This window comes from Hippopotamus amphibius, chromosome 9 (genome assembly GCF_030028045.1).
Source record: "Hippopotamus amphibius kiboko isolate mHipAmp2 chromosome 9, mHipAmp2.hap2, whole genome shotgun sequence".
Classification (NCBI taxonomy): domain Eukaryota; kingdom Metazoa; phylum Chordata; class Mammalia; order Artiodactyla; family Hippopotamidae; genus Hippopotamus; species Hippopotamus amphibius.
This window is the reverse complement of record NC_080194.1, coordinates 3,765,150-3,792,351: the sequence shown is the minus strand read 5'-3', so window position 1 is coordinate 3,792,351 and position 27,202 is coordinate 3,765,150. Positions and strand designations below refer to the sequence as shown.

The window sequence follows — 27,202 nt, the reverse complement described above, 5'->3', positions numbered from 1 at the left end:
TTCAAACAACCCCAGGCACAGACTTCCAGGACCGCTTCTGATGAACGGGGAGGCGTTTGAGTCGAGGGTATTTTCTCCATCAGGGGCCACAGAGGGCCCTTGGGTCTCTGCCTGAACTCTCCTGCGGAGGAGGCCTGGCCGCCTCTGGGAGCCGCCCGGTCTGCGCTGGGAGCCCGACGGCCTGGCTGTTGGATTTCAAGAAATACAAGACGTGGGAAAACTTTCTTCATTCCCTTGACCTCTACCCACTCACCCCAGGTCAACCGGAGAGCATCGCTCTATTCTAGTCTAACTTTTTTTTGACAGGAAAGGCCTTGAAAGATTTCCAAAGGTGACCATAATTTTTTTTTCATGACTGTGATTTCAAGAGAATTTTTTTTATGGCTGTGATTTAAGGAGAATGAGCTTCGGAAGCCACTTGGGGAGAGGGTGCTGGCGGCCTCTGCGTGTGTCCCTTCCGTGTGCACGGATGTGCATCCCTGGGCACGGGGACCAAGCCTGCAGTTGTGAATGGGTGTGGGGACATGCGTGTGCTTGCCTGCGGACAGGTCTGTGCAGCGTGCAGGCTTGTGGGGTCAAGGGCAGGCACACGAGCGGGACGTGTGTGCTGGTGTGTGTGTGTGTGTGCTGGTTTATGTGCTGGTGTGCGTGTGCTGGTGTGTGCTGTGTGTGTGTGCTGGTGTGTGTGTGTGCGCTGGTGTGTGTGTGTGCTGGTGTGTGTGTGTGTACTGGTGTGTGTGTGTTGGTGTGTGTGTGTGTGTGCTGGTGTGTGTGTGTGCTGATGTGTGTGCTGGTGTGTGTGTGTGTGCTGGTGTGTGTGTGCTGGTGTGTGCTGTGTGTGTGTGTGTGCTGATGTGTGTGGGTGTGCTGGTGTGTGTGTATGTGTGTGTGTGCGCTGGTGTGTGTGTGTGTTGGTTTGTGTGCTGGTGTGTGTGTGTGCTGGTGTGTGTGTGCGCTGGTGTGTGTGTGCTGGTGTGTGTGTGTGTGTTGGTGTGTGTGTGTTGGTGTGTGTGTGTGTGCTGGTGTGTGTGTGTGTGTGCTGGTGTATGTGCTGGTGTGTGTGTGCTGGTGTGTGTGTGTGTGCTGGTGTGTGTGTGTGCTGGTGTGTGTGTGTGTGCTGATGTGTGTGTGCTGGTGTGTGTGTGCTGATGTGTGTGCTGGTGTGTGCTGATGTGTGTGGGTGTGCTGGTGTGTGTGTATGTGTGTGTGTGCGCTGGTGTGTGTGTGTGTTGGTTTGTGTGCTGGTGTGTGTGTGTGTGCTGGTGTGTGTGCTGGTGTGTGTGCGCGCTGGTGTGTGTGTGTGTGCTGGTGTGTGTGTGTGTGTGTGTGCGTGTGTGTGTGCTGGTGTATGCGCTGGTGTGTGTGTGTGCTGGTGTGTGTGTGTGTGCTGGTGTGTGTGTTGGTGTGTGTGTGTGTGCTGGTGTGTGTGTGTGTGTTGGTGTGTGTGTGTGTTGGTGTGTGTGTGTGCTGGTGTGTGTGTATGTGTGTGTTGGTGTGTGCTGGTGTGTGTGCTGGTGTGTGTGTGTGTGCTGGTGTGTGTGCTGGTGTGTATGTGTAGTTGCATACGGAGTGTCAGTCTAAGGGGTTTGAGTCATTTTATCCTCCATGGTTTTGATTACATCTATTTTTCCTTCAAACATCTGCTTTGTGGGGGACAAGCCGCTCCCTCTGTTCTCGGGCGAGCCGGCCTCGCACGCCCTGTGGCAGCGTGCACAGCGCCGATGCAATCGCCTTAAACAAAACAGGCCAGCGTGAGGCCCTTTCATGCTATTTAAAGGGCAGTGACTAAACCCACCGCTGTCCAAACAGTCATGCGGGGGTGGGGGCAGAGGTTAAAGGTGAGCCATTGATCATGTCCCCAGCCCACCTCATCTGCCACTGGGCTCTGCCCAGAGTTCAGCTTGGATGGCCCTAGTTTTAGCTCCAGGCCCAAGAAATAACACCAAAGGGGCAGCAGTAACGGGGGCGACATTTCAGCAAACATGCACGGAGCACATCTGTGTGTGCTGAGGAGAGACAGACAGACAGTGCTCCTGCCTTGGAGGATCCGTAGAGAGGAAGCACAGGGGCTCAGGCCAGCCACCCACGAGGGGACTCAGGCACTCCTGCCCACCCACAGGCACCCACACGAGCCCTCACTGTGCTTCTCCCAACAAGGAAAGTCTGAGAAACTGTCACGGACCACAGGAGGCGCAGGAGACATGGGGACTAAATGTGATGTGGTATCCTGGACGCGGTCCTGGAACAGTCAAGAGGACATTAGGGAAAAACTAGGGAAATCTGAATAAAGCATGGAGCTCAGTTAGCAGTAATGTTAAAACTAAAAAAAGATGGGTGAAATATTTGAACGGACATTTCACCCAAGAAGATATACACGCAGGTAAACATAATAACCTGTTCAATGTCTTGTCCACTGCGGATTATCCAGTAGGGACAGTCAAGCCAAAGCCCCCAGGAGATGTGGCTACGCTCCTATTTCGATGGAAGTACGAGGGTGAGTCAAAAATTATCCGCACTCTGGCTGTAGAATTTACACAAGTTTTAATATAACCGCAGTGCGGAAAGTTTTTGACTCACCCTGGTAAAAAACCCGATGACACCAAGTGGTAGCGAGGACCTGGAGCACCCGGAACTCTCATCCACCGCTGGGAAAGCAGTGCGGCTGTGTATTATACAACTAAAGATGCTTTTACGGCTCAACCCAGAAATCCCACTGCTAGGCATCTGCCCTACAGAAACAAAGACTTATTTTCATGGCAAACCTGTATGCAAATGTTTATAGCAGCTTTGTTCATAATTGTGCCACACTGGAACCAACCCAGAAGTCCTTTAACAGGTGACGCAAACTGGAACAGCCATGCAGTGGGTGCTACACAGATAAAAGGAGCAAATGCAAGCAACAGCATGGATGACTCTCAGAGACAGCATTATGGTCTGTAAAAGAAGCCAGTCTCAAAATGTGTACAGTGCATGACTGCAAGTATTCATCGCATGGCATTCTGGGGAAGGTAACAGTACCAGGATGGAGAACAGGTCGCTGGTTGCCAGGGGCTGGGGGCGGGGGCCGGTTGGACCACAAAGGGCTGGTGTGCAGAACTATCCTATCCTGTATCCCAGTTGTGATGGTGAGTACATGACTCTGTACAGGAATGTGTTCAAATTCATAAAATCATACCCCCCCATTTTAATTTTACAGCATGCTATTTTAAAAATAAAAAAATATATAAGCTATAGAGAAAATACAAAATTGGGTTTAAATATAGTAAAGAAAACTAAGTAACTAAAAATTTGTATGTCTTCACTCAGAAATCCCACTTCTAGAGATTTAAAGACAGAATTATGGATGTGCACAAAATTAACTAGAGAGAAAGTTCATCATGGCATTATTATAGGGAAAAACTGAAAATAACCAAAATATCCAATAATAGGAGATTGGTTAAATAAAGGATGATATTTCCATAACTGGAAGATCCTTCCTGATTTGCTTTATTCTATAGACTGTTTCTCTCTTGGCACTTAACATACATTATTTTGTATTTATTTGTTTTTTCCTTTGTTTATTGTCTCTCTCCCTTCCATAAAACAGGGAATATATCTGAATATACTTGTTTTGTTTAGCCCTTTTGTTTAATGCCTAATATTGTTGTTGCTATGTAGAAAGGGTTCAGTAAACATTTGATGAAAAATGAATAAAACTGATGTGAAAGAACAGCATTTTAGTACCGAAAAGATGTTCAGGTTATATTAGGTAAATCTCATTTTGAAAAAAAAAAGAGGAGGTAGGGGTGAGGTATCTGTCCTTAAAAAGTACTAGAGGTTTCCAGAGGTAAGAATACTGGTATCTGGGTTTTGTTTTGTTTTGTTTGTTTTGTTTCTGGTCTGACTTAATTTTCTATTTGTCCTACCATGAACAGGAATGGCTTTTATCACTTTAAAATGCTATGTGAAAGCAGTGATTGGAATCCTGAATGATGCCTGCTCTGGTAGGTGTTGGACTTGGCTGTGTGATCTGGGAGGTGGAGGTGAGAGCTGCTGGGAGTCAGGTGGAGGAAGGGTAGGGATGCTTCAGAGAAAGGCCCCTTTTGCAGTGGGGACTGGCCACGGTCCTCACACACTGAGCCCTCCGCGACTCTGAGGCCTCTTGGATACTGGAGATTCCCAGAGCGCTGGCTTAAGTTCAGACCTCGTCGGTTTCTCTGCCCTCAGACTCACCAACCTCAACTACAACCAGAGAAAGTGTCTAAAACACACACATCTGATCTAGTGTGAGCCTGTCTAAAGGCGCTTCACTGGCTCGCAGAACCCTCATTTGGATGGTCAGATAAAATACAGCGTGCCCTGGGGAGATGGACTGGATGCGTAGTGCTGACCTAGAGGGGTGGGATAGGGAGGGTGGGAGGGAGGCTCAAGAGGGAGGAGATATGGGGATATATGTATAAATACAGCTGATTCACTCTGTTGTACAGGGAAACTGGCACAACATTGTAAAGCAATTATACTCCAGTAAAGATCTGAAGAAGAAGAAAAAAAAAGAATACGGTAAAGACGATTAGGTCACCTGAGGTAGGTAAAAAAAAAAAACCAGGGCGCTTGGTTAAATTAGAATTTCAGAGGAACAGTGAGTCGTTTTTTAAGTATAAGTATGTCCCAAATTTTGCATGGGACATACTAAAAATTATTCATTGTTTATTTGAAATTCAAATTAAATGTAGTGTCCTGGTTCTGTTGTTAGTTTTCTGCTAAATCTGCCAACCCTACGAGTCAGACTGACTGTGGCATTCAGGATTCCCCAGGCAGGACTGGCCCCAGTCCTCCTCACGGACTTACATCTCGCTACACCCCACCCCTCCACCTTGCTTTCTGCCCTCACGTCCCCAACAGGCTGTTCGAGAGGCTTCAGGCTTCCCCATTTCTGCATGTGCTCTTCTTTCTAAATGGAACGCCCTTCTGCCTCTCATGCATCTGGCTAACTGCCACCCTCCCTGTGTATCTTCCTCTGTAAATTTCGTGGCTTTTTCCACCCCCTCATTACATATAGTTATCTATGTTCTATATGGAAACATCTAAAAAATCAAGACAAATCAAAAGAAGGAAACTATAAAACAGACACACACACACACACACAAAAGGGAAACAAAAACCTTTTAAAGTTTTTTTTTAACCTAACACTGTTCTGTACGTCTTTCCACCCTATTCTATATTCTTTTACTACATCGTTTTTAATGGCTGCATAGTATTTCACAGCATGGACAAACTCGATTTCATCGGTCCTTTACTGTTGGGCATGTGGGTAGCTGATTGTTTGAAATAACAGGGCTGTGGTGAAAATCCTTGCACTTAAATCCCTTGATACTTTAGGGTAATTACCTCAGAAGAAGCTCCAAGAACTAGACATACTGAGTTAGATCACAGTCACACCTTAAGAACGCGGATAAATGCGTCCTCTAGAAAACGGCCAATTTCCTCAGTATGCCCGCCTGCTTCAGGGCCAGTACCAGTCATTATGTTGTTTTTTAAAATCTTTGCCAGTGTGGTGCATAAAAGTGAAATCTTGTTTGAATTTACATTTTAAAAAAAATTACTAGTGAAGTTAACCTTTTATTTGTTGTATTTCTTCTTGGCTGAATTATTTCTACTGAGTTTCCAAGGTTCAATGCAAGGGTGACCCCTTCTTCCTCCTTGACCCTGGGGCCGGGCTTACCTCTCAAACACTGAATTCCCTGCTCTAAAGCACTGGTGTGTGGTCCTGCCTCCCACGCGACTGTGAGCTGTTCAGAGCAGGGCTGCCCTGATGCACGACTAGGTCCTGAGTGGGGCCCGGGCTCCTTTTGCCTTTGGTAGCACCAGGGCAACTCTGCACGCCCCGCTGAGGGTGACAAGGGCTCCCACAGGAGAGGGACCCAGGGCCCCGGGGCTGGGCTCCAGAGCTGGTGGGGCCTTGGCCCCGCGGCACACACCGCTGTGTGGGGCGGCTGCGACATGGAGCTGGGAGAGTGGGCCTTGTGGGAGGACGGCGCTCAGAGGAAGCAGCCACGGGGCAGGGCGTGACGGGCCAAAGGTGCCCCCCCGCTGCTGCGGTCCTGGGCAAATCTTTTGGATTTTCTGCATCCTCATGTCAACAAGTATTGCCTGATTTCCTGCCAGGGAGAGGTGAGGGGGTTATGGAGGAGGTGCAGCCCCTAGAGGAAGCCACACTCACCCACAGGGCAGGTTCCCGGGTCTCTGCATGAAGGCTCTAGGCACCCCCCACCCCCAATCTAGCAGGACCAAGGCTGCAGTGGCTCACACTGGCCACCAGGAGGCACTGCAGTCCCAACTAAGTTCCTCAGGGCCAGAGGTGATGGCCCCAGGGTCCTGGCTTCAGATGAAGTTCCTCCAAGTTTGGTTAAAGGCCCAGGTCCTACCTGGGAGTGTTGACCAAACAAGCAGTTATTCAGTCCTACTATGTGTCTGCTGACGTCCCAGCCCCATCATGGACACGGCGGTGGATGAGACGGGAGCCTGCCCTTCCCTGAAGAGCTGTTCCCTCCTCCGGTTCTGAGGGTTTTCACATTTTTGACTCATGTCAGTCCCTGAAAATTCCCAAATGGCGGCTCTCTTGAGCGCCCTCATTTTACAGATGGGCAAACTGAGGCTCAGAGAGAAGGAACCCATTGAATGTCACCGGCCACTGGGTGCCAGGCCTTGACCTGAGCTCCTCTTATTCTCCAGAGTCGCCTCCCTTCTTGGAGACCCTGGGGAATCTTTGGTCCTCCAGCTACTTACAAGTGAGCCATGCAAATGCTGCTCCCACCCCGGTTTTGCCCAGGAGGCCTTCCAGGTAGCAGGTCCCCTGTGGGCTCTCCCCCAGGGGCGCATCAGCAGAGGCGGGGCTGCAGCCCCTCCTCCGTCACTCCACCCTCAGACAGCTCTGTCAGTTCTTCCCAAACATTGAGGCGGGGGGTGGGGTTGTGGTTTCCTGTGTTCCAGAGGATGGAGGGGGCTTCCCAGGATCAAGGAAAGAAAAGGAATTAGCACGGGGCTCTCACTAAAGACCAGGAGCTGTGCTTCATGCTTTACCCAGTACTAGGACATCTGTCATGCCACCACTGCTGCTCTTTACAACCACCATGTAAAATATGCCCATTTTACAGCCCCAAAGACTGAGGCCAGAAGGAGTAAGGACATGTCTAAGAACACACGACTGGTGAGAGGCACAGCGGAGGTCTGAACCCCAAGCCAGGAGCACTTTCTCTGGGGCTTCCTGGAGTGGATACCCTGTGTGGGGTTGGGATGGGGAAGCCAGGAGACAGGGTCAGAGAAGAAGGGAAAAAGAGTGGGAGTCATAGGAAAATGTCTCCTCTCTGATGCCTCTAAATCTGCCCCATCACATCTGACCTTCAGTGCTGGCCCTGATGAAACTGTCCTGATAGAACATCAGAGAACATCTGAGACCTCAAATGTGGACCAGTGCCTTTTCTTGGGACCTTGTTTTCAGAGTCCCCTCCATCCCCCAGCTCACATCCAACTAATTCTTTCTTGTTCTCTTTCGGACACTGGGTCTCAATTTGCATTCGTTCTCTGCTAAATACCAAAGTATTTTGAGTAAAGGGGCATATGCCTGCAACTTACTCTTAAACAGTTCAAAAAGAAATAATATGTATCTGTGTATATATATCTATATATTAATACACACATATATACAAGAGAAATTGAGGGCAATAACCCAAATATAGTAAAACATTAAGATTTGGGGAATTGGTGTCAAGGGATCTGGAAATCCTTTCTATTCTACATTTAACTTTTCTTTCTTTTTTTTTTTTTTTAATATATATGTATTATTTATTTATTTTGGCTGTGCCGGGTCTTAGTTGCAGCATGCAGACTCTTAGTTGTGGCATGCATGTGGGATCTAGTTCCCGGACCAGGGATCGAACCCGGGGCCTCCTGCATTGGGAGGGCAGAGTCTTGCCCACTGGATCACCAGGGAAGTCCAGCTTTTAACTTTTCTTGATGTCTGAAAATATGTCAAAAGAAAAAGCTTTTAAAAAGGAGGAGTATGCAGACAAATGGGAAGAAACCACTTTATCCAAGAAGCCCAGTTCTGAAGTCAGCATCTGTCATAACTTGAACAGGACCCAGACTGGGATTTACTTAGCAACCTCTCCGCCTCCCCCTCACCAGCACCATCCACAGCCTCTACAAACGGGCTCGCATACTGAAATCAAAATCACGAGGCAGAAGCCAACTCTAGGAACAAACCTTGCTTCCCCAGCCCTATGGAAACCCTTACTTCCATTCACAGAAGCAACTGGTGACCCCATTAAAAGCATGTGGTTCTTCTAAATACTACTCTAAGGCCAGTAGGAGGCAGTATTTTGTTAGGCGAGGTCGTTATTCTTGGACCTTAAAAGTAATAAAAGTACTTTTTATTGTTTGAGCCTATTATAATTTCAGCTCTCCTACAATTAGTCTAAATGAGTGAGGTTTCCTTGTATCCAAAGAGAAGGGGTTAAAAAGAAAGCCCACTGACAATAGCTGGAATGCGGAAGAGACCTAAGTGTCCGTCGGCAGATGAATGGAGAAGCAAACTGGTACATCCATACGGTGAAGTATCATTCAGCCTCCAAAAGGAAGGATGTTCTGACACCTGCTACGACACAGATGAGCCTTGAGGACATGATGCTGCGTGAAACGACCAGTCACAAAGAGGCAAATACCGTATGAGTCCATTTATACGAGTCCCTAGAGGAGCCAAGTTTATAGAGACACAAGGTAGAACGATGGTTGCCAGGGGCTGGGGCCTGGGGGTGTGCAGTTAGTGTTTCATGGGGACAGAGTTTCAGTTTTACAAGATAAAAAGAGCAACGAGGATGGACGGCGGTGATGGCCGCACGCCATGATGAATGTATTTCGTACCGCTGGACTGTACGCTTAAAAATAGTTAAGATGGTAAAATTTGTTTTTACTTGTATTTTACCACAATAAAAACAGATGAAGAAAAAGAAAAGAAAGCCCACCAGCCAGTGTCCCTTAGAGCCTTCATCCCGCCTTCCGCGCCCGAGGTCCCCTCCCTCCCCCAGCTTAAGCCCCAAATTCTTTGGTGACTTGGTTTGCATCTGTTCACCGTGCTCCTTGCTTGGTTCACTTGTTTGTTCTTTCACCAAGCACCTCGCCAGAGCCTCCCCTTCGTCATGGAAGGGATGGACATATAGCTGTGTGGTCACAGGTTACGGGGCCTGACGGCAAGAGCCGGGCATCCTGGGCACAGCGGGGGCCGCGAGGAGGAGTGGTGGGTTCTGGCTGAAAAGGTCAGGGGAGGGCTCAGCAAGAGTGTGACCTCCAACTTGGAACTACAGAGCTTCTGGCAAGGCACGCTGCACGTCACGGCAACAGAGGACACCCCAACTCCCAACTGAGCTGGTCCTAAGTTACTAAGGGAGAGGCCTTAGGGGCTTCCCCCCAGGGCCGGTGACAACAATAAAAACAGTCACGTAATCGCTCATGCGGGAGCAGTACCAACCCTCTGCTGTCTTACTTGGTCCTCCCCAGGTCCCCAGGAGGCCTGTGTTTCTACCCCATTTTACGGAAGAGGAAACTGAGGTCCAGAGACGCTTAACTTGCTCCAGATCACACAGCTAGGAGGGGCAGCGCTGGGATGTGAACCCAGACGGCCCAGCTCCACGCCCGGTGTCCTGCCTACAGCCTCTCACACAGCGATGTGTTGTCTCTCTCACACAGACAGGCTGCCTTGAAGGGGCTGCAGGCAGACGTGGTCCTGCCGTTGGGAGACACAGGAGACGTTTCCATCTCGGAGGACTGACCTAACCTGAGCTTTAAGGCCACCACGAGAAGCCCCGTTTATGATCTAACCCTCGAACATCACCTCCTAATGTTTCCTAGGGTGGGCTGGGGTCGTGACCTCCGTCTGGGACTCCAACCACCCCCGCGAGCTGCTCTCCTCGTGGAGACTGAGGCTTCCGCGCTCCCCGCTTCCTGGCCCAGCCGACCTCTCATCCCCAAGCCCTGCCCGGAGAGGCTGCAGGAGAGGTCGCAACCCTCGGGGGAAGGGGCGCTGGCCCAGGCTGGGTCCACGGCCAGAGAAGCAGGTGGATCCGCCCACACTCTCCCTTTACCCCAAGGAGAAGCCCCAGCGCTGAGGGGCCCCCCGGGCCACCGCTCCCCTTCCAGGCAGGATAGAGACCCTGAGTGATCACACAGCCTGTCAGTGGAAGGGCTGTGTCTCCCGATTTCAAATCAGCTCAATGGTCCGTCTGCCCCTCGACCCTTTCTACCTTCACCGAACCATGTGGCTTGGGCGTGTCCCTAAACATTTCCCACCTAATCCTTCAGAGCCTCTACCTCTCCTCTGCATCAGGGAGAAAACGTGCACCCCAACCATCCCCACAGAGACACTGTAATAGCACCACTGGGTCCCAGGGAGGCAAGATGGAGAAGTTTAAATCCTGCTCTAGGTGAAATGAATGAGACGTCTTCGGAGCAGGACAGGCTGGGGTCTGGCGCCTGACTCTATGGCTGACTGCTGCGCTCACTCATCCAGCGATGCTTCTGGAGCGCCAGCTACGTGCTGGGCAAAGTTCCAGGTGATGGAAGTTCAAAGGGCTTTAATAAAGCATGGCCCCTCCCTTCCCAAAGTCCCCTTCATGAGGGAGGCAGTGATTATGGTGCAGGGAGGTGGACAGAGCAGGGCACCTAGGCCAGCCTGGCGGGGGGGCGCAGCATTTCCGGGACCAGTCCAGATCTCTGCAGAGGAGGGGCTTCGAGGCAGCGACCTGGTTGGAGGGGTCTGTTAAGCTGGGTATAGCTAGCTCTTTACGTACGACGAGGAAATGTCACTGTTCCCCATCAAAGAAATGGGGAAATTTCCAAAGGGCACTGTCAAGGAGGCTGCCAAGCCACCCGTGCTTTGGCAAAGAGACTTGGCGTCTGCGTGCCTCGGTTTCCTCACGTGTAAAGTGAGGCGGGTGACACCCACGTCCCAGCATGTCTGTGAGGGCTCAGCGAAGTCACGTGCAAGAACGCACATCTCTGCTGATACACAGCACGCTCTCTCTCAACGGGAATCCTCCACGACAGGTTAACACACAGCATTTGGAGGCAAGTTAGGCCAGGGCAGCTGCAAGGGCAAAGCAAAGTCACTCAAGCTGCCATGTCTTGTCCTCCCCCCGCCCCTGCTCCCGCCCCAGGTGTACTCTTTTCAGCTCAAGTTCCCCAGCTCCAGCTGCCCAGAACATCCCACAAACCTCATCCCAAGTGGTGCACCCCCTCCCTCACTGCCACCGGTCTCCTTCCAATCAGGGCCCATTTTACATACACAGAGCAAAGACAATAAGTGGGGTGAAACATTTGACACAGTGTTGTTTATCATTTGCTACTTATATATTTAAAACTGCTACTTGATGTTAAAGGAAGCCCCTTCCATAAATACATTTTAACCTAAATTAGGTTGCAACTGGGAAGCTATAGCCACAAAATGAGACATTGTGGCTGACAAATCAGTGGACAAAGGTCTGAGCAGTTGTGAGCTCCTTATAAAAACTTCACTCCCACTTACACTCTTGGCAACATCATACCACCTGAAAGCTGCCTGGGGGTGGAGAGTGGCAAAAGGGGCCCATTACAGAAATGTAGCCACTGCTGTCATTTAGAAACTAACTTCGTCGATTCAGGGCTATGTTGGGGCCCTTTCTGCCCAGTGAACCCCAGGTCACATTTCCAGGCCTGAGTCTGTCACTTCCTCTTTGTGGATTTCCTGCCATCCCCTCCTCCGAACTCCCCTAATGACTCCTAATAATTAGGGTGTTTTTCACAAAGCATTGCAAGCGTGGGTGCACGGCAGGCCTCCACCATTAGACAGTACGTTCATCACGGACAGGGAAACCGTCTTATCAAGCTCCAGTCCCCACATCTGGCACTCAACAAATACCTGCTGAATTAAATGAATCTTATTATACTCCAATAAAGATTGAAAGAAAAAAAATTATCTGAAAAAAAAAAAGAATCTTATCAAGCAACTAAATGTTTCAGCCTGCAGAAGGACCACATTGCCCTAGAGAGAATTTTTTCCCCACTAAAATCAAGTGTTTTCTTCCACCAGATGTGTTCATGCTAACCTAAAGAATTGTTTACAAGCCAAAGAAGCAAGATTTTTCTCCCCTTGGACAAGAAGGGAAAAATAATGGCTGAATTAATTGAGACTGCTAGTTAAAGTTTTCTGACGTTGATAAGGATGGATAAGATTATTTAAACTTTGCTTTAAAAATTTCCACTTTTAAAACTATAAAATAGTTTAAAATTCAAAATCTGTAGAACGTAATTATATCTAAGCTGTTAGAGTGTCCATCTAAATGGCTGGGATTTGGAGTAGGTGGGGGTCCAAGTGTTTTGTCCATCACATGTAATAAGTATAAACAATATTCAATATTCCAATATTTACAACTAACGTGTTGGCAAAGAATGATTCTTCATTGACTTCTGCTCATCTGGACTGAAAAAAACTTCAATTATGTCTCTGCTTTAAAGTGTATGCTGTGTACCTTCTACCAAGAAAACCGCAGTGGATATGTGATGAGTACATCTCTTTTCAGCCTGTTCGTACGTCTTGGGGAAATGAATCATCTCATGAAACAGTGAGAATGTACTTTGTGTAGCACAAAAGTGGCTTCGTGTAATGTCCGCTGACGGGCTGAGTCCTGTGCAGCTCATTCGGTAAAGCCAGGCCCTGGCTGTCCATCTGCCTTGGCTCAGGTCGTGTTTCTCTAAGGTGGCCCCTGATCCCTGGTGCAGAGTGGATGCTCAGCAAATAAGGAAGCCGTTCTACGAGCAGTCAGTTATCGCGAGTTCAGGGAAGAGGAGCCTAAACTTCCCAGCAGCCCCGGGGGATGAGGTCTGAAGGGTCTGAGGGGCCCAGGGGTGCCCTTCTCCCATCCTTGACCCCATGCTAGGCAGACGGCCAGCCTACACCCCCTTAATCACTCACCCACATTTTAAAACGTTCTGTAAACCACACAGTGTGGACTCAGTAATAATTTGTTCATTTTCCCATTTTAGACATTCAAATCACCCATAATTGTCAACGTTTCCGGCTTCACCTACTCAGAGTTCCAGCAAAATCCTATCAACAATAACAGCTAAGATTTATTCAGCACTTAGTCTGTTCCAGGAACTCTTTTAAGCTCTTCACCTATATCACCTTATTTAATCCTCACAATATTCCTTAATGGTAGATATTATTCATATACCCACTTTACAGATAAGGAAATTGAGGCAAAGAGGTTAACTAATTTGCCCAAGGTCTCTCAGCTAGACAGGCTGAAATCTGTTTCTATCTCCTGGCTACACTGGCCTCACTGAATGAAAGGCAACTGAAGCTTCAGGCAGCCTGTGCAGCCCAACTGCAGGATGAACACAGTTTCTACAAGATTCCATGAACATTAGAAACTGTGCGTGTTACTTGCCTTTGCACACCCGGGTAGGAGACTAGGCCTCTGTTTAATCAACTGGGGCGGGGGATTCCAAGGCAGAAAGCACTGGTCCCACAAGAGCCCCCTTTGGGGTTCCCATTTCTCCACTGGCAGCGACAGCCACCTCTCCGCAGCCCCCCTCCCCTCTGGTTACCTACCAGGGGAGGAGAATCCTATCTAGTCCCTGGCTGAGCCACTCACTGGACAGCACTTGGGATGGAGGGTGGAGGACAGGGAGCAGCAAATGCCTCCAGTGAGCATCAGATAGGAAATCTTCAAGATATTCACAGGGCCAACAGTGCAGAGCCGCTGGGGGTGCACGGGGGCGTCCCTCCTGGAGCTCCTGCCAGCTCCACGGGGAAAGGGCCCTGGGATCATCTTACCCAGGGGAGTAGTCTCAGATTTGGTCCTCTCAGGAGGTGGTGTGTGGACCCCAAGAGCACATGAGAATTTCCCCCAAGGCCGTGTCCTCATAGGAGGGTCAACTGAAGGACATGGGGGCTCCCAAACAGCCAGGGGCCTACTCAGAGGCCAAGGTCATGGCTCTGGCACCCTCGCCACTAGCTCTGCCCTCCACCCCTTCTCACCAGCTCTGGTTCCTGGAAAACAAATGCGTCCCAGAGCTGGATCTCTTTGACTGGTCAGTCACTGGCCTGGAGATGAGGGGCTGAACAGGACGACGTAACGAGGTTCCCCACGTTCTGGGGCTCTGGACCTCAGAAGGCCACGCAACGCCGGGGACAGAGCAGTGGTACAGAACAGAGAGCCTAGAAATAAACTCTCAAATACACGGCCAACTGATTTTCGATGAAGCTGCCAAGACCATTCAATGGAGAAAGGACAGTCTTTTCAACAAATGATACTGGGAAAACTGGATATCCACACGCAAAAGAATAATGTTTGACCCTTATCTTACACCATCTACAAAAATTAACTCAACATGGATCAAAGACCTCAATTTAAGAGCTAAAACTATAAAGCTCTTAGAAGAAAACATAAGGGAAATTCTTCCTGGCACTGGAGTTAGCAATGATTTCGTGGACATGACAACAGAAGCAACAACGAAAAAAACTGAGAAACTGGATTTCATCAAAATTAAAAATTTTTGTGCATCAAAAGGACACTGTCTGGAAAGTGAAAAGCCAACACGCAGAATGGAGAAAAAGTTTGCAAATCATATATCTGATAAGGGATTAATATCCAGAATATATAAAGAACTCCTACAACTCAACAACAAAGAAACAAACACCTCAATTCAAAAATGGGCAAAGGACTAGAATAGACATTTCAAAGAGCATAGACAAATGGCCAATAAGATATACAAACGGCCAGACACAAAAGGACAAATATTGTATAATTCATCTCCTATAAAGTGCCTGGAGTAGGAAGATTTAGAGACAGAAAAGTTGAACAGAGGTTTCCAGGGGCTGAGGGGAGGAGGGGTTGGGGAGTTACTGTTTAATGGGCTGATTTGGGATGATGAAAAGGTTCTGGAAAGAGTGGTGATGGTTACATAACATGACGAATGTACTTGATGCCAGTGAACTGTTCACTGAGAATCCTTGAAATGGTAAATTTTATGTTATGTTTATTTTACCAAAACAAAAATTATCCCTAATTAAAATAAAGGTTTGAATTTCAAAAGAGGCCACACTAAGTTTGGGGTCTCGGCCTCTCACTGCACTGCTCAGAGGCCTGCAGGGGCTTCCCCGGAGTCTGAACCCCTCACCAGAAAGTGAATTGCCCTCTCGGCTTTGCCCCTGCCACTCCACAGGCCGATTCTTGCCTGTATCCATCATGCCTCCTGCAAGCCCCACACTCGCTCTCTCCCGAACGCTCCATGTACTTTCCTGACCCAAGCGCCACTAAGTTCCAGTCCCTTTGCACTTTTCCTGAGGACTCCCATGTCTTCACACTCAGCTCCCTGTGGGCAGGAATCAACTCACTCACTGCGAAGTACTCCACACCTGATGACACAGGGGCACAACCTGGCAGGATCTGTTGGATGGGAGGAGGCACCTTCAGCAGGGCACCTCTCACAGCTTTGTTTATGCACAACTGCCTCTCAAAAGAGGGAGGAGGGAGCCCTTTCATCAGAGTCTCCTCCACGTCTCTGTCCACCCGCCCCCCACTGTGCCTGGCTCACTGCATCATGGCCACCACACGCTGAGTGTTACCTCCATCCCAGGCTCAGGTCTAAATGTTTCTTCTCATCTGGGCTGTACGCTCAGGACGATGGCATCCTGGCTAGAACAGAGGGCTGCAGGCTGCAGCCCTTTGGGGGGGGGGTGGGGGGAGGAATCTCAGAATCCCGGGATGGGGCAGGGCTGAGTGGACGTGGTACCCAGGCAGGAACATCAGCAGCCCTCAGGCAGCCCTGCTGGGCAGAAGGCAGGAAGAACAAGGGGCCCAGAACTCACTGCAGGGAAGGGGGGGACCTGAGGAGAGGAGTGTGTGTGGCGGGGGAGGCAGGGGGAGGGATACCTATTTGGCTAGAGCCCGCCTGGCAGATGCAGCAGCCAGACCGTAGCTGTGGCCTTGAAAGTGACAGCAAATGAGAACAGTGGGGGAAAAAGAACTCCTCTAACTCCCAGAGGCTGAGAGGACTCGAGGCTTGTGCAAAACTGCACCCACACCCATGAAGGATGCCTGAGGGTAATAAATTATTTTCCCCCAGGGTACAAGAGAAATATAAGTCGGGTTCTCACCCAGGCTTGGATTCAAAAGAAAGAGGAAGGAAGAGAGGACAGAAAGATTTTTAGAGTTCATAGTGTGTCACATCCTGATTCCCTCCCGCCTTCCCTCCATCCTTCCTCCTCCTTCCCTCCCTTCCTCCCTCTCTCCCTCCCTCCCTCCCTCCCTCCCTTCCTTCCTTCCCAAACATTCATTGAACACCTGCCATGTATAGCAAGCCCTGCTCCTGGGAAAACAGTTTGAAACAAAACGCACAAAAGCCTCATGAAGTCTCTCATCCTCCCCAGGAGGAAGGTATTTCCCCAATGTTCGCCCCCACACATGGTCCTCAGCTCCACCCTGCCATGACCAGAGGTTCTGGCATATTCCCAGGGCCTCTGGGAACTCAAGGAGTAAGCCCTCACAACAGTTAAGAGGTCCTGACACCATGCCTGGCCCTGTGTTCTCATGGCAGCGAAGCAGGACACTTGAACAGGGAAGAAGCTGGGCCCAAGGTCACAGGGTTAGGTCTACATTCCAACCTGCCAGGCACCAAGCCCATCCTTGACCTCAGCATCACGCCCCTACCTGCCTGTGTGCCCGCATGCCCGCCACGGCATCCCCAGATGGGAAGATGGGAGGAGCTTTTTGGGGGCCATATTTGTAAAACCCAGTCTTTCAATTCCATATCACCTGGGATAGGATGAAAGTGACCTCAAGTCTAATTAGGATCCCACAAAAGGATGCTTTCTGGGTTCTCAAGTCCTTGGCCATCAAGAATTTACCTTCTCGCCTCCTAGCTGTCCCACCTTGGGCAAGTTACTCATCTCTTACGAGTCTGCTTTTATCAGTGAAATAGGGACGATAATAGGATCTCTCTCACAGGGCCATGACTGGGGTTCAGCGAAATCACACCCAAGAAGCACACCAGCACGGCAGGAGTGCTCAGGAAACGTGAGCTGTCACACAGGGTTGTCAGCAGCGGAGGCGTCCCTCGCCGAATCTAACCTCTTTTTGCCTCACACCCCATCAGCCTCACTTCCTCGCTGTCCCGGTCCTGCAGATGGGGACACTGAGCCAGGCAGCCAGGCAAGGCCCGCCAGACTCTTTCCCTCTGGCAGGCTGGACCGACCTGCTGTTTCCCAAGGAGCCTCTTGGTACAACACACTGGACAGAGCGCTGGGGCCCAGAGCCTTCCTCAGGACCCTGGGGGACCCACCCGTCTCTCTTGGTGCCTCAATCCCAGGCCTGGAATAGCACAGAACCCCAGGGCCTCAGAAACCAGCTGGTCCCAGGCAGGGGGTTTCAGATTGGAGAATGAGGCTCTGAATGGAGATCTGTGCAGCAAACCACGGGCATCCTCGTCCTCTGCCCTGTGGGGGGCTCCCTCCTTGAAGGGGGGCGGTGGAGCCGTCCCAGCTCAGTGCCGGGGTGTGAGCCAGACATCAACCCGTGTGGCTGAGTGGCGGGGCTGCGGACAGGGCCAGGGAGACCCCTGGATATCAGGTAGGCCCACAAATCCAGGCGGGCCCCCAAGTTCCCATTCCCACTCTGAAACCCGATCGGAACCTCCTACCCTCCCCACTGCCGCCACCATTCAAACTACCTTAGCACCCTCCAGACCACGGAGGGGGTAGGGCCCTCAGTCCTCCCAGGTGGAGAGGATGACCTTGCAAGGATCTGCCTGCAGGCATACTCCCTCCCCCTTCCTCACACTGCCTCCCCCTGCATTTGCGAAAAAATGGGGTTTGCTTGGGCAGGACAGGCCCAAACAAACCTCATTTTGCAAGTGAAGAAACTGAGTGGAACCAGAGGAATGGGGACTGTTCCAAAGGCACAGAGCCATTTCCATGGAAAAGCCAATACTTGAACCCAGATCTCTTGACCTGCAGAGAAGGCTTGGAGGAAGAAAAGGAGAAAGGAGAGAAGAAGTTGCCGGCTTTTCAGCTACCAGAGAAGATCCAGCTGGTCTGCGGCAACTCCCAACTTCCCTCAATCTCTCTGAGGCCTCCCCTTACTGGGCGAGGTTCTGCCCACCTGGAAGCAGGGTGAGCCAGGTGCCCTGCTCTGCCCCGCCTGAGCTGGGGCTTCCCGTCTCCAGCACCGCCCCGTGACCTGCAATCAACCAAGTGACTACTCTGTCTTCCCTCTGGACCTGAAGGCAGAGGCCGCATCCAGGGCTTCACAGATCCCCCATAAGGCCTGGCATAGGGACAGGCAAAGTTTGGTGAGCGACTGGAATTAGGCATTTCAGTCCCCTTCTCTGTGAAATCTGGGCCAGCAGCTGTCTGGTGTCTCTTCTAACACTGGGTGGGACACCCATCCTGACACCATCCCGACATCACGTTGGAGTGTTGAGTACCAGGCTTCTGGACCCAACCGATGCCCCCGGCCTGGCTGACAGCCAACCTCAGTGGAGGAAGTCGGTCCTGTGGCCTCAGTTAACCCCCCTGGGCTCTCACTGCATGGTCTCCATGCACTTAGGAAAGAAAACCCGGCTTAGGGAGCCCAGCAGAGAGCAGGAGTCCCTGCCCCACTGGGTCACATTTGGGATGAGTCGCTGCAATCCCATCGGGTGCTCTTCTGTTGCCTTGGCAACCCCAGGAGCTCCTGGTGGAGCCCACCTTATTTCTGAAGGAGGAGGAGACTGCAAGCATCTACCCTGTTTGTTACACAGAGTGTGAGGCTTCCTGGATGGGTTACAGTGAAGGGGACAGTATGGGGGGTGGGGCAGATATCCCCCAACTCCTTCCTCGCCTGCCCCCAGCAGTGTTTCCCCCCTTCCCACTGACCTGTGGGGTCCATTGCTCTTTAGGCCTGTTTGCTCCTCTGTTAAATGAGATCTGCAGCGTGCATAGAGATGGTGCCAAGGATGGTTTCTCTTCCACAGCCAGCCCCACAGGACTGTGGACACATTCAAGAGCTGCAAGTTGGAGGCGGCGCCGCTGCAGGGTGGGCGGGCTGGGTTAGGGCTTGCTCCACCCCCCACCGGCCACAGGGGGACTGTGCCTGTCACTCTGTGAGTCAGCCTCCCTGGGGAGCCGCAGCCAGCAGCGGGGAAGGCCACAGGCCATGACGCACAGGCTCTTTGTCACCGCCTCCTGGCCAGCGACACTGATGGCTGAGCCTACACTGCACGCGGTCCCCAAGGGGTGGGGGGGGGGGGGATGGGCATCCAGGACTGCCCACAGGTGCTCGCCCTTGCCGGCACGTGGCTGGTCCACACTGGCTGCACCCTCGCAAGCTCTGGGGAACGCACGTTTTCCACATAGGATCGCACACAATTAGTACGCACGGTCCCCTGAACCACCCTGGGAGAGCAGGCCCTGGACCTGTTGAGTATGGGAGGGGCACAGCGCCCCACGTTCACGCTGTACCCGCGCTCACAGGACCGCCCAGGCCTCCACCCACACCAGCCAAGGTGCTGGGATGGGCTCACAGGGGCGCTTAACCATGCCCCGGCAACACTCCAAATGAGAAGCAATTCTTCATTCATCCTTCCAGCCAGTGAACACTTCTGATGCCCAAAGGTACACACCTGGAAGGACAGAAGGTATAGGACAGCAGGGAGGCGTTGGGTGTGTCCTAGGAGAAGGTCCGGCATGTGGTAGGTGTTCAGTAAATGCCGAGACAGGGAAGATGGACGCAGACAGGGGACAGGAGTGGTGGAGGGGCCAGGAACCCCTGGGCCCTGACTTGAGCCTGGTCCCTCGTGAGCAGGGACACCCAGTCGCTCTCCCCTCTCCGTAGTGAAGCCCTAGTCGGGAATCTGGAACCTGCACTCAACTGGGGCTGCTCCAGGACCACCTGCCCACTTGTCCTGGGACCGCTGCCTACTTCACGCCTGCACCCCTTAGCGCACCCCAGGGAACCCTCAGGACCCGTTTCTGCTTCCAGGAAAGCCTTTCCCAGTACACTCTACCCTGATTTCTCCCGGACAAAAAAAAAAAAAAAAAGGTATGTAAGGGTGAGGAGGGCAGGGAAACAGGATGGGGGGGGGTCCAAACTGGTACCAGCACAGAAACCCCTGGAGGCCTTTGGAAATCATCCAAACTCCCGCACTGCATTTCGCAGAACTAAAACTCAGACGCAGAAGGGGAAGGGGAAGCAGAAGGGGAAGGGGAAGCGGAAGGGGAAGGGATTCTTCCCAAGGCCATGCAGGGAGTAGAGAATGCCGTGGTGCAGACCCGCCACCATCTCACCCTGGACTGTGCGCCCTGCCTGGCACATGTGCCAAGCTGGACCTTAGCGCCCAGCTCAAACCTTCCACAGCCTCTCAGTCTTCTCCACCACGGCCCTTGGAGAGCTCAGAGAATCTGCAGCTCTGCCCTGACCCAGGTCCATCTGCGAGGTGCTTGGGGCTGACACCCAGGTTTCGGGACCCCCAGTTTGGAAGGAGAATCCGCTCTAAGAGAATCTGCTTTAAGAATCCAACGAAAGGAGCACGGGCTCCTTCTCCTTCTCCAGTGCGCAGCGGCCCCACCCTGCGGTCCCCAGGACGCACAGCATGGTGGTCGGGAAAGGCAGGTACTTGGCAGGCCGTGGCGCTTCCTTCAGTGCCCCTCCACCCACCACTGTCTCCCAGTCACCCTCCTCTCCTCACCCGCTGGGAAGCTTCTAGCCGCTCCCCCTCCCTGGAGCCAGAATCCGAAACTGCCCGCCTCTTAGCATCGCCACCCCATTCCCCAGCCTTCTGCTCTGAGCATCCCCTTTGCGTGTCTCTTTTCCTCTCCACTGAGCCTCAACTCCCCTTCCACTGCTCCCTCTCTTCCTTGGTGCTGCTGGTCTGGGGTGGGAAGGGGTAGAGAAGAGGGTCTCTGCTGAGGTGGCAGAATGCACTGCAGATGGGCGGGTGCACGCGTCTGGTGCGACTGGGACCCCCGAGACACCTCCCTGGACACACTGGAGGCACCACTGAGTCCGGCCTTTGCGGGGGGACCTGCTTCCAGGCAGCACGGCATTCGGTGCCCCTGCGCTACCCTGCGCTCCCGTTCTGGGTGAAGAAGGAGCAACTTGAATAGACGTGGGGGTGCTGCCGCCACCCGTCTGCACATCTGTAGGCAAGAGAAGATGGCGCAGGGCTGCATCTCTGGATGGAAGGTCCCTGGGAGCCACCAGAAGCTCTGATCTCTGAGAAGCACCAGCCTACAGCTGGGAGGCCTTGGCGGCAGCACAGAAGTACCTTCTCGTTCTCCAAAAAGGCCCTGTTTTGAAAGAAGGGCTTCTTCTCACCGTCCAGTCTGAACAGACGGCGTGCTCTGGCTCCCGCAGCCCCAGAGCAAGGGGTGGGGGGTGGGGCAGTGCTTTCCACTCTAAAGTTGCTGGGTGATATCATCCTATAGCTGAGTCCTCTCTGTCTTGGTTTGGGAATCTGATGACTTGCTTTATCACCTTCAGGATGCCTGGGGAACCTCGCAGCTGCTGGAGCACATGGCCCGGTGGCACCTGGCAGGCAGGGTCCCGATGTAGGACCACGCTGTCACCACCTCACCCAGAAGAGTGCCTTCGGTTTCCTGTGAGGGGGCGGGGGTCGTGGGAGCTGAGGACGCGGAGGCTTCGGGTGCTCAGAGCTCTCTCCAGCCAAGCATTATCTCAGATCCGGCCCCAAGTCCCCTTTCCTTGCAAGGAAAGGCACACCCGCTCCAACTCGGCCTCCGCATTCTCCATCCCTCGCCCGCGGAGCCGCGGGGGCTCCGGGGCAGTTTTCCCATTCTTCCTCCGCCTGCTACTTCGGGCAGCCAGGTCCGGGGCCGGGTCAGCGGAGAAGCCTGAACCCCGGACAAACGCTGGAATTCTAACCGCCCCTGAGCCCCCCCGTAGATGCAAAGGCCGCTATATTTCCATTTCGTATTTCAATCTGCCACCAAAACACAGCCGCGAGCAGGGTTGCGGGAAGAGAGAAAGGGGCTGAGGCCAAGGTAAAAAGGTACGTCCACGGAAAAGTGTGCCCCGCTGCTCTATGAAACGAAAGTCCTCGGGGGACCATGGCGACATTTTATGTGTGGTACGTTTAACTTGTTTTCCTGCGGGGGCCCCTCTGTGCAGCGCGCAAAACTCGGGGCTCCGGCGACTCAGGAAGAGCCTTGGCGCGCCAAGGTTGCGGGTGCAGCCGGTAGTTAGCTTGCAAGAGTCGAGACGCGCACATGCCCGGGCGCACAAGGTCTGCCTACCCCAGAAACGCCACTACTGGGAAAAAGGGGGGGGGGGGGCGGAGCAGGTTCTCTGCCCTCCCTGGAGTCTCTTCTGAAATCTCCTTAAAACAACTTAAAGAAATCCACCCCCCGCCCCCCGTTTTCGTTTACAGGTACAACACGTAAATGGTCTGTATCCTGATCCAGGTGGTAGTTACATAGTGCACGCGTCCACAACAATTCTTCACACTTTCCACTTAACTGTCGATAAATTACAGTAAAGAAAACTTTGAGCACATCGACTGATTTAAAATAATACCAGACTTTTAATCCAGGCCCCCTGTTTTTCTACTTAAGATTGTATTTAGGCGGGACTGTTCGAGCAGACTGGCCGGCTTTAGAAATTAACCAAGTAAAAAATTAAAAGCATCCCTCTTTCTCTCCTCCCCCAGCCCCCCAAACTGACCGGGGGTCGGCGACGTCACAGCTCCCTGGCATGAGTTTTCCCTCCATCATCCCACAATCACCCCCCCCCACCCCCGGCTCTCACGGCTAATGCGCGCGCCTCGGTTCCCCGCTGTCTTTCCCGAGAGGGTCTCTCTTACACAAAACACACGCCGGCTCTTTGACTAAATTCGAATATGACCCAGGAGAAGTTTACGCATTTTGTGTTGTGTGGATTGCGTCGGTGGGGGAAGTAAATATTTCTAGCATTCAAACACTGCGTCTAATTCGACAAATCAAGACCAGCCCCTCGGCGCCCCAGGGGTCTCCGGCCTGGCCCTGGTCTCCCAAGACCTCTGCGTGGAGAGCGCTGCCTTCGCGGGCGGGTGGATGGATGGGAAGGTAGCAATCGGCTAACACCGAAAACCTGCGTGCACCGAATCGAAAGCGAAAGAGGAGGAGGTAGCAGGGCTGCTCTCCGAAGCGTCCCGGGGCGCATGGCCGAGGCCTGGCGCACCGCGCGCGCAGCGGCTTAGAGAGTCGGCCGGCCCGGTTGGGAGCGAGGTGCCAGGGTCCCGACTCCAGCAGCGAGGAGGCTCCTTGCGCCGCTGAGAAACATCGGGTCTCCAACCTGGCGTGTCTCCTGGGGCCCATGCGGCCAAGGATGGGCCAGGTCAGGCAGGGACTTTAGGAAGGCCGAAGTGTGGGCCCGCAAGCTGGCGGGGTGGGAATACAACAGGCGAGGACACGGTGGGACTGTTTCATAAAAACGCGAATGTCTCGGCACCCAGAGGGGACTGTGGAGTCACACTGTTCGCCGCCCTTTTGGTGCTGATGGGGAAACAGTGGCGCAGTTAGGGGACCTCTGCGGCCTGGGAAGGGTTCTCACCTCCTTTTTCCCCATCTCCGAGAAGCCCCGCCACTGAAGACTTGAGGTGACTGTCCCGCCGCGCGCTCTCACTGTGGCCCCAGCACAGCCCCCCCAGCCCGCAGCTTTGCAAGGAGCGCTTGCACCCAAGGACTGGCTCTCTGGGCTGACGTCCCAGAGGAGACCTCGGACCCTCGCCTCCGCTGGTGCAGTGATACAGATGGAGGAACTGGCTTCCTGCCCTCGGGGACCAACAGAGCTGGGAAGGAGTTTGCCGGGACCAAGCTATCTTGGGTGGGAGCCAAGATCAGCCTCAGTGAGCCTAGCACCAAAGCCTTGTCTGCCTCTGCCTTTCCTCAAGCTCCTGGGGACATCTGAGGTTTTTTCCTTAGACCCATGTTTCCCCCTTTGGAGTACATACTCTCACGAGTGTGGAAGCGAACTGTGCCGACGTGTGCTTCAGTTTCTCTGCTTGCTGGCCCTCTAGAGAGCCAGCTCCAGAGGCCTTCCTCCCAGGTGCCTCTGTACCGGTCAGAACCTCCCCTCTTGGTGCCTCGGTTTCCTCATCTTGAACCTAATGTGCCTAACTGTTTTTCAGCAAGAGCCAGAAATCTCCTCTGGGCCAGAGAAACAGCAGCTGCTGAGAGAAGGAAAAGAATAAGCAGAGCTGTTTGCTGTTTGTGGCTTTGCCCCGGGCAGTGCCTCCCTCTTGGGCAGCAGGGCAGTGGGGTCCTGTTGGTGTTTCCAAGCTGCCTTTTGTCCCAACCTGCAGCTTCTGGCTTTGCCTAGCACAGGGTCGGGGGGCCTGCCGTGTCCTCACAATTGGGTGCTTACAGGTTCCCAACAGCACAGAGGCCACCGGTAGGAACATGGAGGGGGCAGGCTAGACTCCTGCTCTCTCTGCGGGGGGACATTTACTACCCAACGAGGCTTTACTGGTATCTCCCAGCGATGCAGATGAGGAGACGGGGCTTCAGATGAGTTTCTTACTCTCTGGTCGCAGCGTGGGTTGCACGGTGGCTACTGCTTGTAGAGGATGCATTACGCAGCCTGGCAGTGGGGGCCCAGCAGGGCTCAGAGGCCGTGCTCAGAAGGGTCCAGCTTTTTCCCCTTTCCCTCTGAATCTGAAGACATTTCCAAATGAGAGGCTGGCAGAAGCTCAGGATCCCTCTTTGCCTAATACCTCAGCCTCCTCAGAAGCCTCACTGGTGAATTTCTCTAAAACATGTAAAACCAGCGCAGTGGGAGAGAAAACACACGAGTCCCCTGGCTCTTCCCCGTGAACCTCCCCGGGTCCCTCAAGTCTGTGACTTGCTCACACCTAACATTCCCAAAGGACAGGGACCAGGAGGGGCCTGGGCGAGGCCAGAAGGAGGGAGCCTGATCCGCGGGGCTGACAGGCTGCTGCGTGTGGATGTGGTGAGAGCCGCTCTCCGCCTGAGCGTGGAAGGAGCACCTGTGTGGAGCTGAGTGTCTGTGGTCCGAGTGCCTGACTGCATTCCAACAGGAAGGTGGAGAGGAGAGGAGGGACGAAGTGGGGAAAGCCACCGGGTCTCTACATCCGCTCGGCCTGTGCTGTGGGTTTGCGAGTGCGTGGCCCTGTGCGAGGCCACGTGAGTGTGCTGGGTGTGTGTGTGATCGCGCTGCTCATGAGGAAGGGTGTGTGTGTGTGTCAGAGTGTGTGTAGGATCCAAGTGTAGACAAGTGTATGACCCGTGTGAATGTCTGTGCACGTCGACAAGCACTTAGTGGACTAGTTCTGAGCCTGCGGGAGTCGGTGAGTTCCAGGCTGAGTGTAAGAAAGGCTTTGCCCTGGGCTGTTCTCTAAGGTCATTCCAGGCTCCAAGGCCCCCACCACGTCCCACCTCTGTCTGCAGGCCTGGTGTCTTTCCATCCCGCCTGGATCCGGGCAGAACCAGCTTATTTCCAGGGGGAGAGTGTGTACCCAGGGCTCCCAGCCGGGAGACTTTCCCTCGCTTCTCAGTTTCTCTCGCCGCCAGCCTGGGGCTCACCAGTGCCACTTCTGTGGAAGCGAAGGCCCCGGCTCCCGAGCTGCTCTGGCCTCAGGCGGTCCTTGAGAGGCTCTCTCCTCCACTACTGTGCCGGCGCTCCGAGGCCCGGGCCTGCGTCCTGGGGCCGCGGTCAAGGGGGCTGGGGGGTCATGTAGGCCTCGGGTTCCCCGTGGGCCCAAACCAGGACCCAGAACCTGCCCTGTGGCCCAGCGCTGCGCCGCCTGGAGCTCTGCGGCTTCCTGTTTCCTAGCCGGTCGGTCGGTCCTAAACCACTGCTGGGAAGCCGGCCGCCTCGGGGGATGGCTGACGGAGAAACGCCCGGGAGCTCCGGTCGGCCCGCCTGCCCGCCGCCGCGAGCCACCTCGGCTCGGGTCCTCCGCGGCCTCAGGCGTCTCCGGACCCGCGTCCGTGCGGCGCCTGTTCCGCGGCATCCCGGGCGCGCTGCGCCGACGGCGCCCCAGGCTCCCGGCCGGGCTCCGCACCTGCGACGCTCCCACCTGCGGCGCCGCTCGAGGAGCCCCCGCCGGCCAGGAGCGAGGCCTCGGCAGCCCCGGAGCCCGGAGCCCGGCGCCCGGCGCCCGAGCGCGGCGCTGCGACTGTTTCCCGCCGCTCGCCTCGAGCCGGCGCGGAGCATCGGCTTCAGACCCGGCCCGGCGGGCAGCGCAAAGCAAGCGGTTTGGGGAAACGGCGAAGAGGGCGAGGCACAGGCTCCCGGTTGAGTTCAACAGCCCCCGCTCCGCGCCCCTGGTCGAGGGCTCTGAAGCAGGCAGGACGGATCCCTCGATCCCCTCGGGGAGGTCGATGCCCGTGTTTCCGACCCGAAGTCACACACGGCTCGGCTCCGCGCCCCCGCCCCGGCCCGCCAGCTCCTGCCTCCCGCCAGCCGGACGGGTTGCGAAGGTGCCGAAGCCCTGGGTCCCGGGGTGCCCAGCCCCGAGGGCTCCGCACGTGCACTCACCGTAGCAGGGGACCTGCAAGGCCGCGCTGCGGCCGCCGCCGCCGCCGCCTTCCTGGAGTTTGAGGCTGCCGTCCGGGGGCGTCTTGCAGGCGCCTCGCTGCAAGTAGAGGTGCGGGGGCTGCGCGGGCGGCTGGGGCGGCGGCTGCGGGGCCGGCGGCTGCGGCTGGAACTTGGCGAAGGAGCCCCGCGCCCCGGCGCCGCTCTCCAGGGGCGCCGCCAGGTCCTGCTGCCCCGCGCCGTAGCGAGCCCGGCTCTTGGCGTCCCCGAATCCCTGCCCCTTGGCGGCGGCCGACAGGAACGCGGCGCCGAACTTATCCCCGCCGGGGTACGCCCGGAAGGGCGACGAGCCCTCGCGGCTCTGCGACACCGGGCTGTAGTAGGCGTCCATGGCAGCAGCCGGCGACTCGCAGAACGAGACGCACGTCTCCGCATTCATGCCTGGCTGGCGCGCGCGGCGGCGGGGGCGCGAGCGGGAGCGCGAGGACGCCACCGCGCGCCGCGCCCGGGAGTCTGGAGAGGCGAGGGGGCGGCGGCTGTGCGCTCCGTGCCGGCCCGCTCGCCCTCCCTCCTCCGCTCCACGCCTCTCCCCCTCTCCCTCCCCCCTCTCTGCCCCCTCCCCTCTCTCCCTTCTCCCTCCCCACAGCTGGCCCAGG

At 54.1% G+C, this 27,202-nt stretch overlaps 1 protein-coding gene across 1 annotated transcript in view; it reads right to left on the bottom strand.

Annotated features, from left to right (window-relative positions):
* Window positions 1-26,985, bottom strand: part of ALX4 (ALX homeobox 4) — a 41,544-nt gene extending 14,559 nt beyond the window's left edge. The window contains exon 1 of the mRNA XM_057695342.1: window positions 26,550-26,985. Within this exon, the coding sequence (XP_057551325.1) occupies window positions 26,550-26,985 (436 nt within the window). The remainder of the gene's footprint in view (window positions 1-26,549) is intronic.
* Window positions 26,986-27,202: the final 217 nt, after the last annotated feature.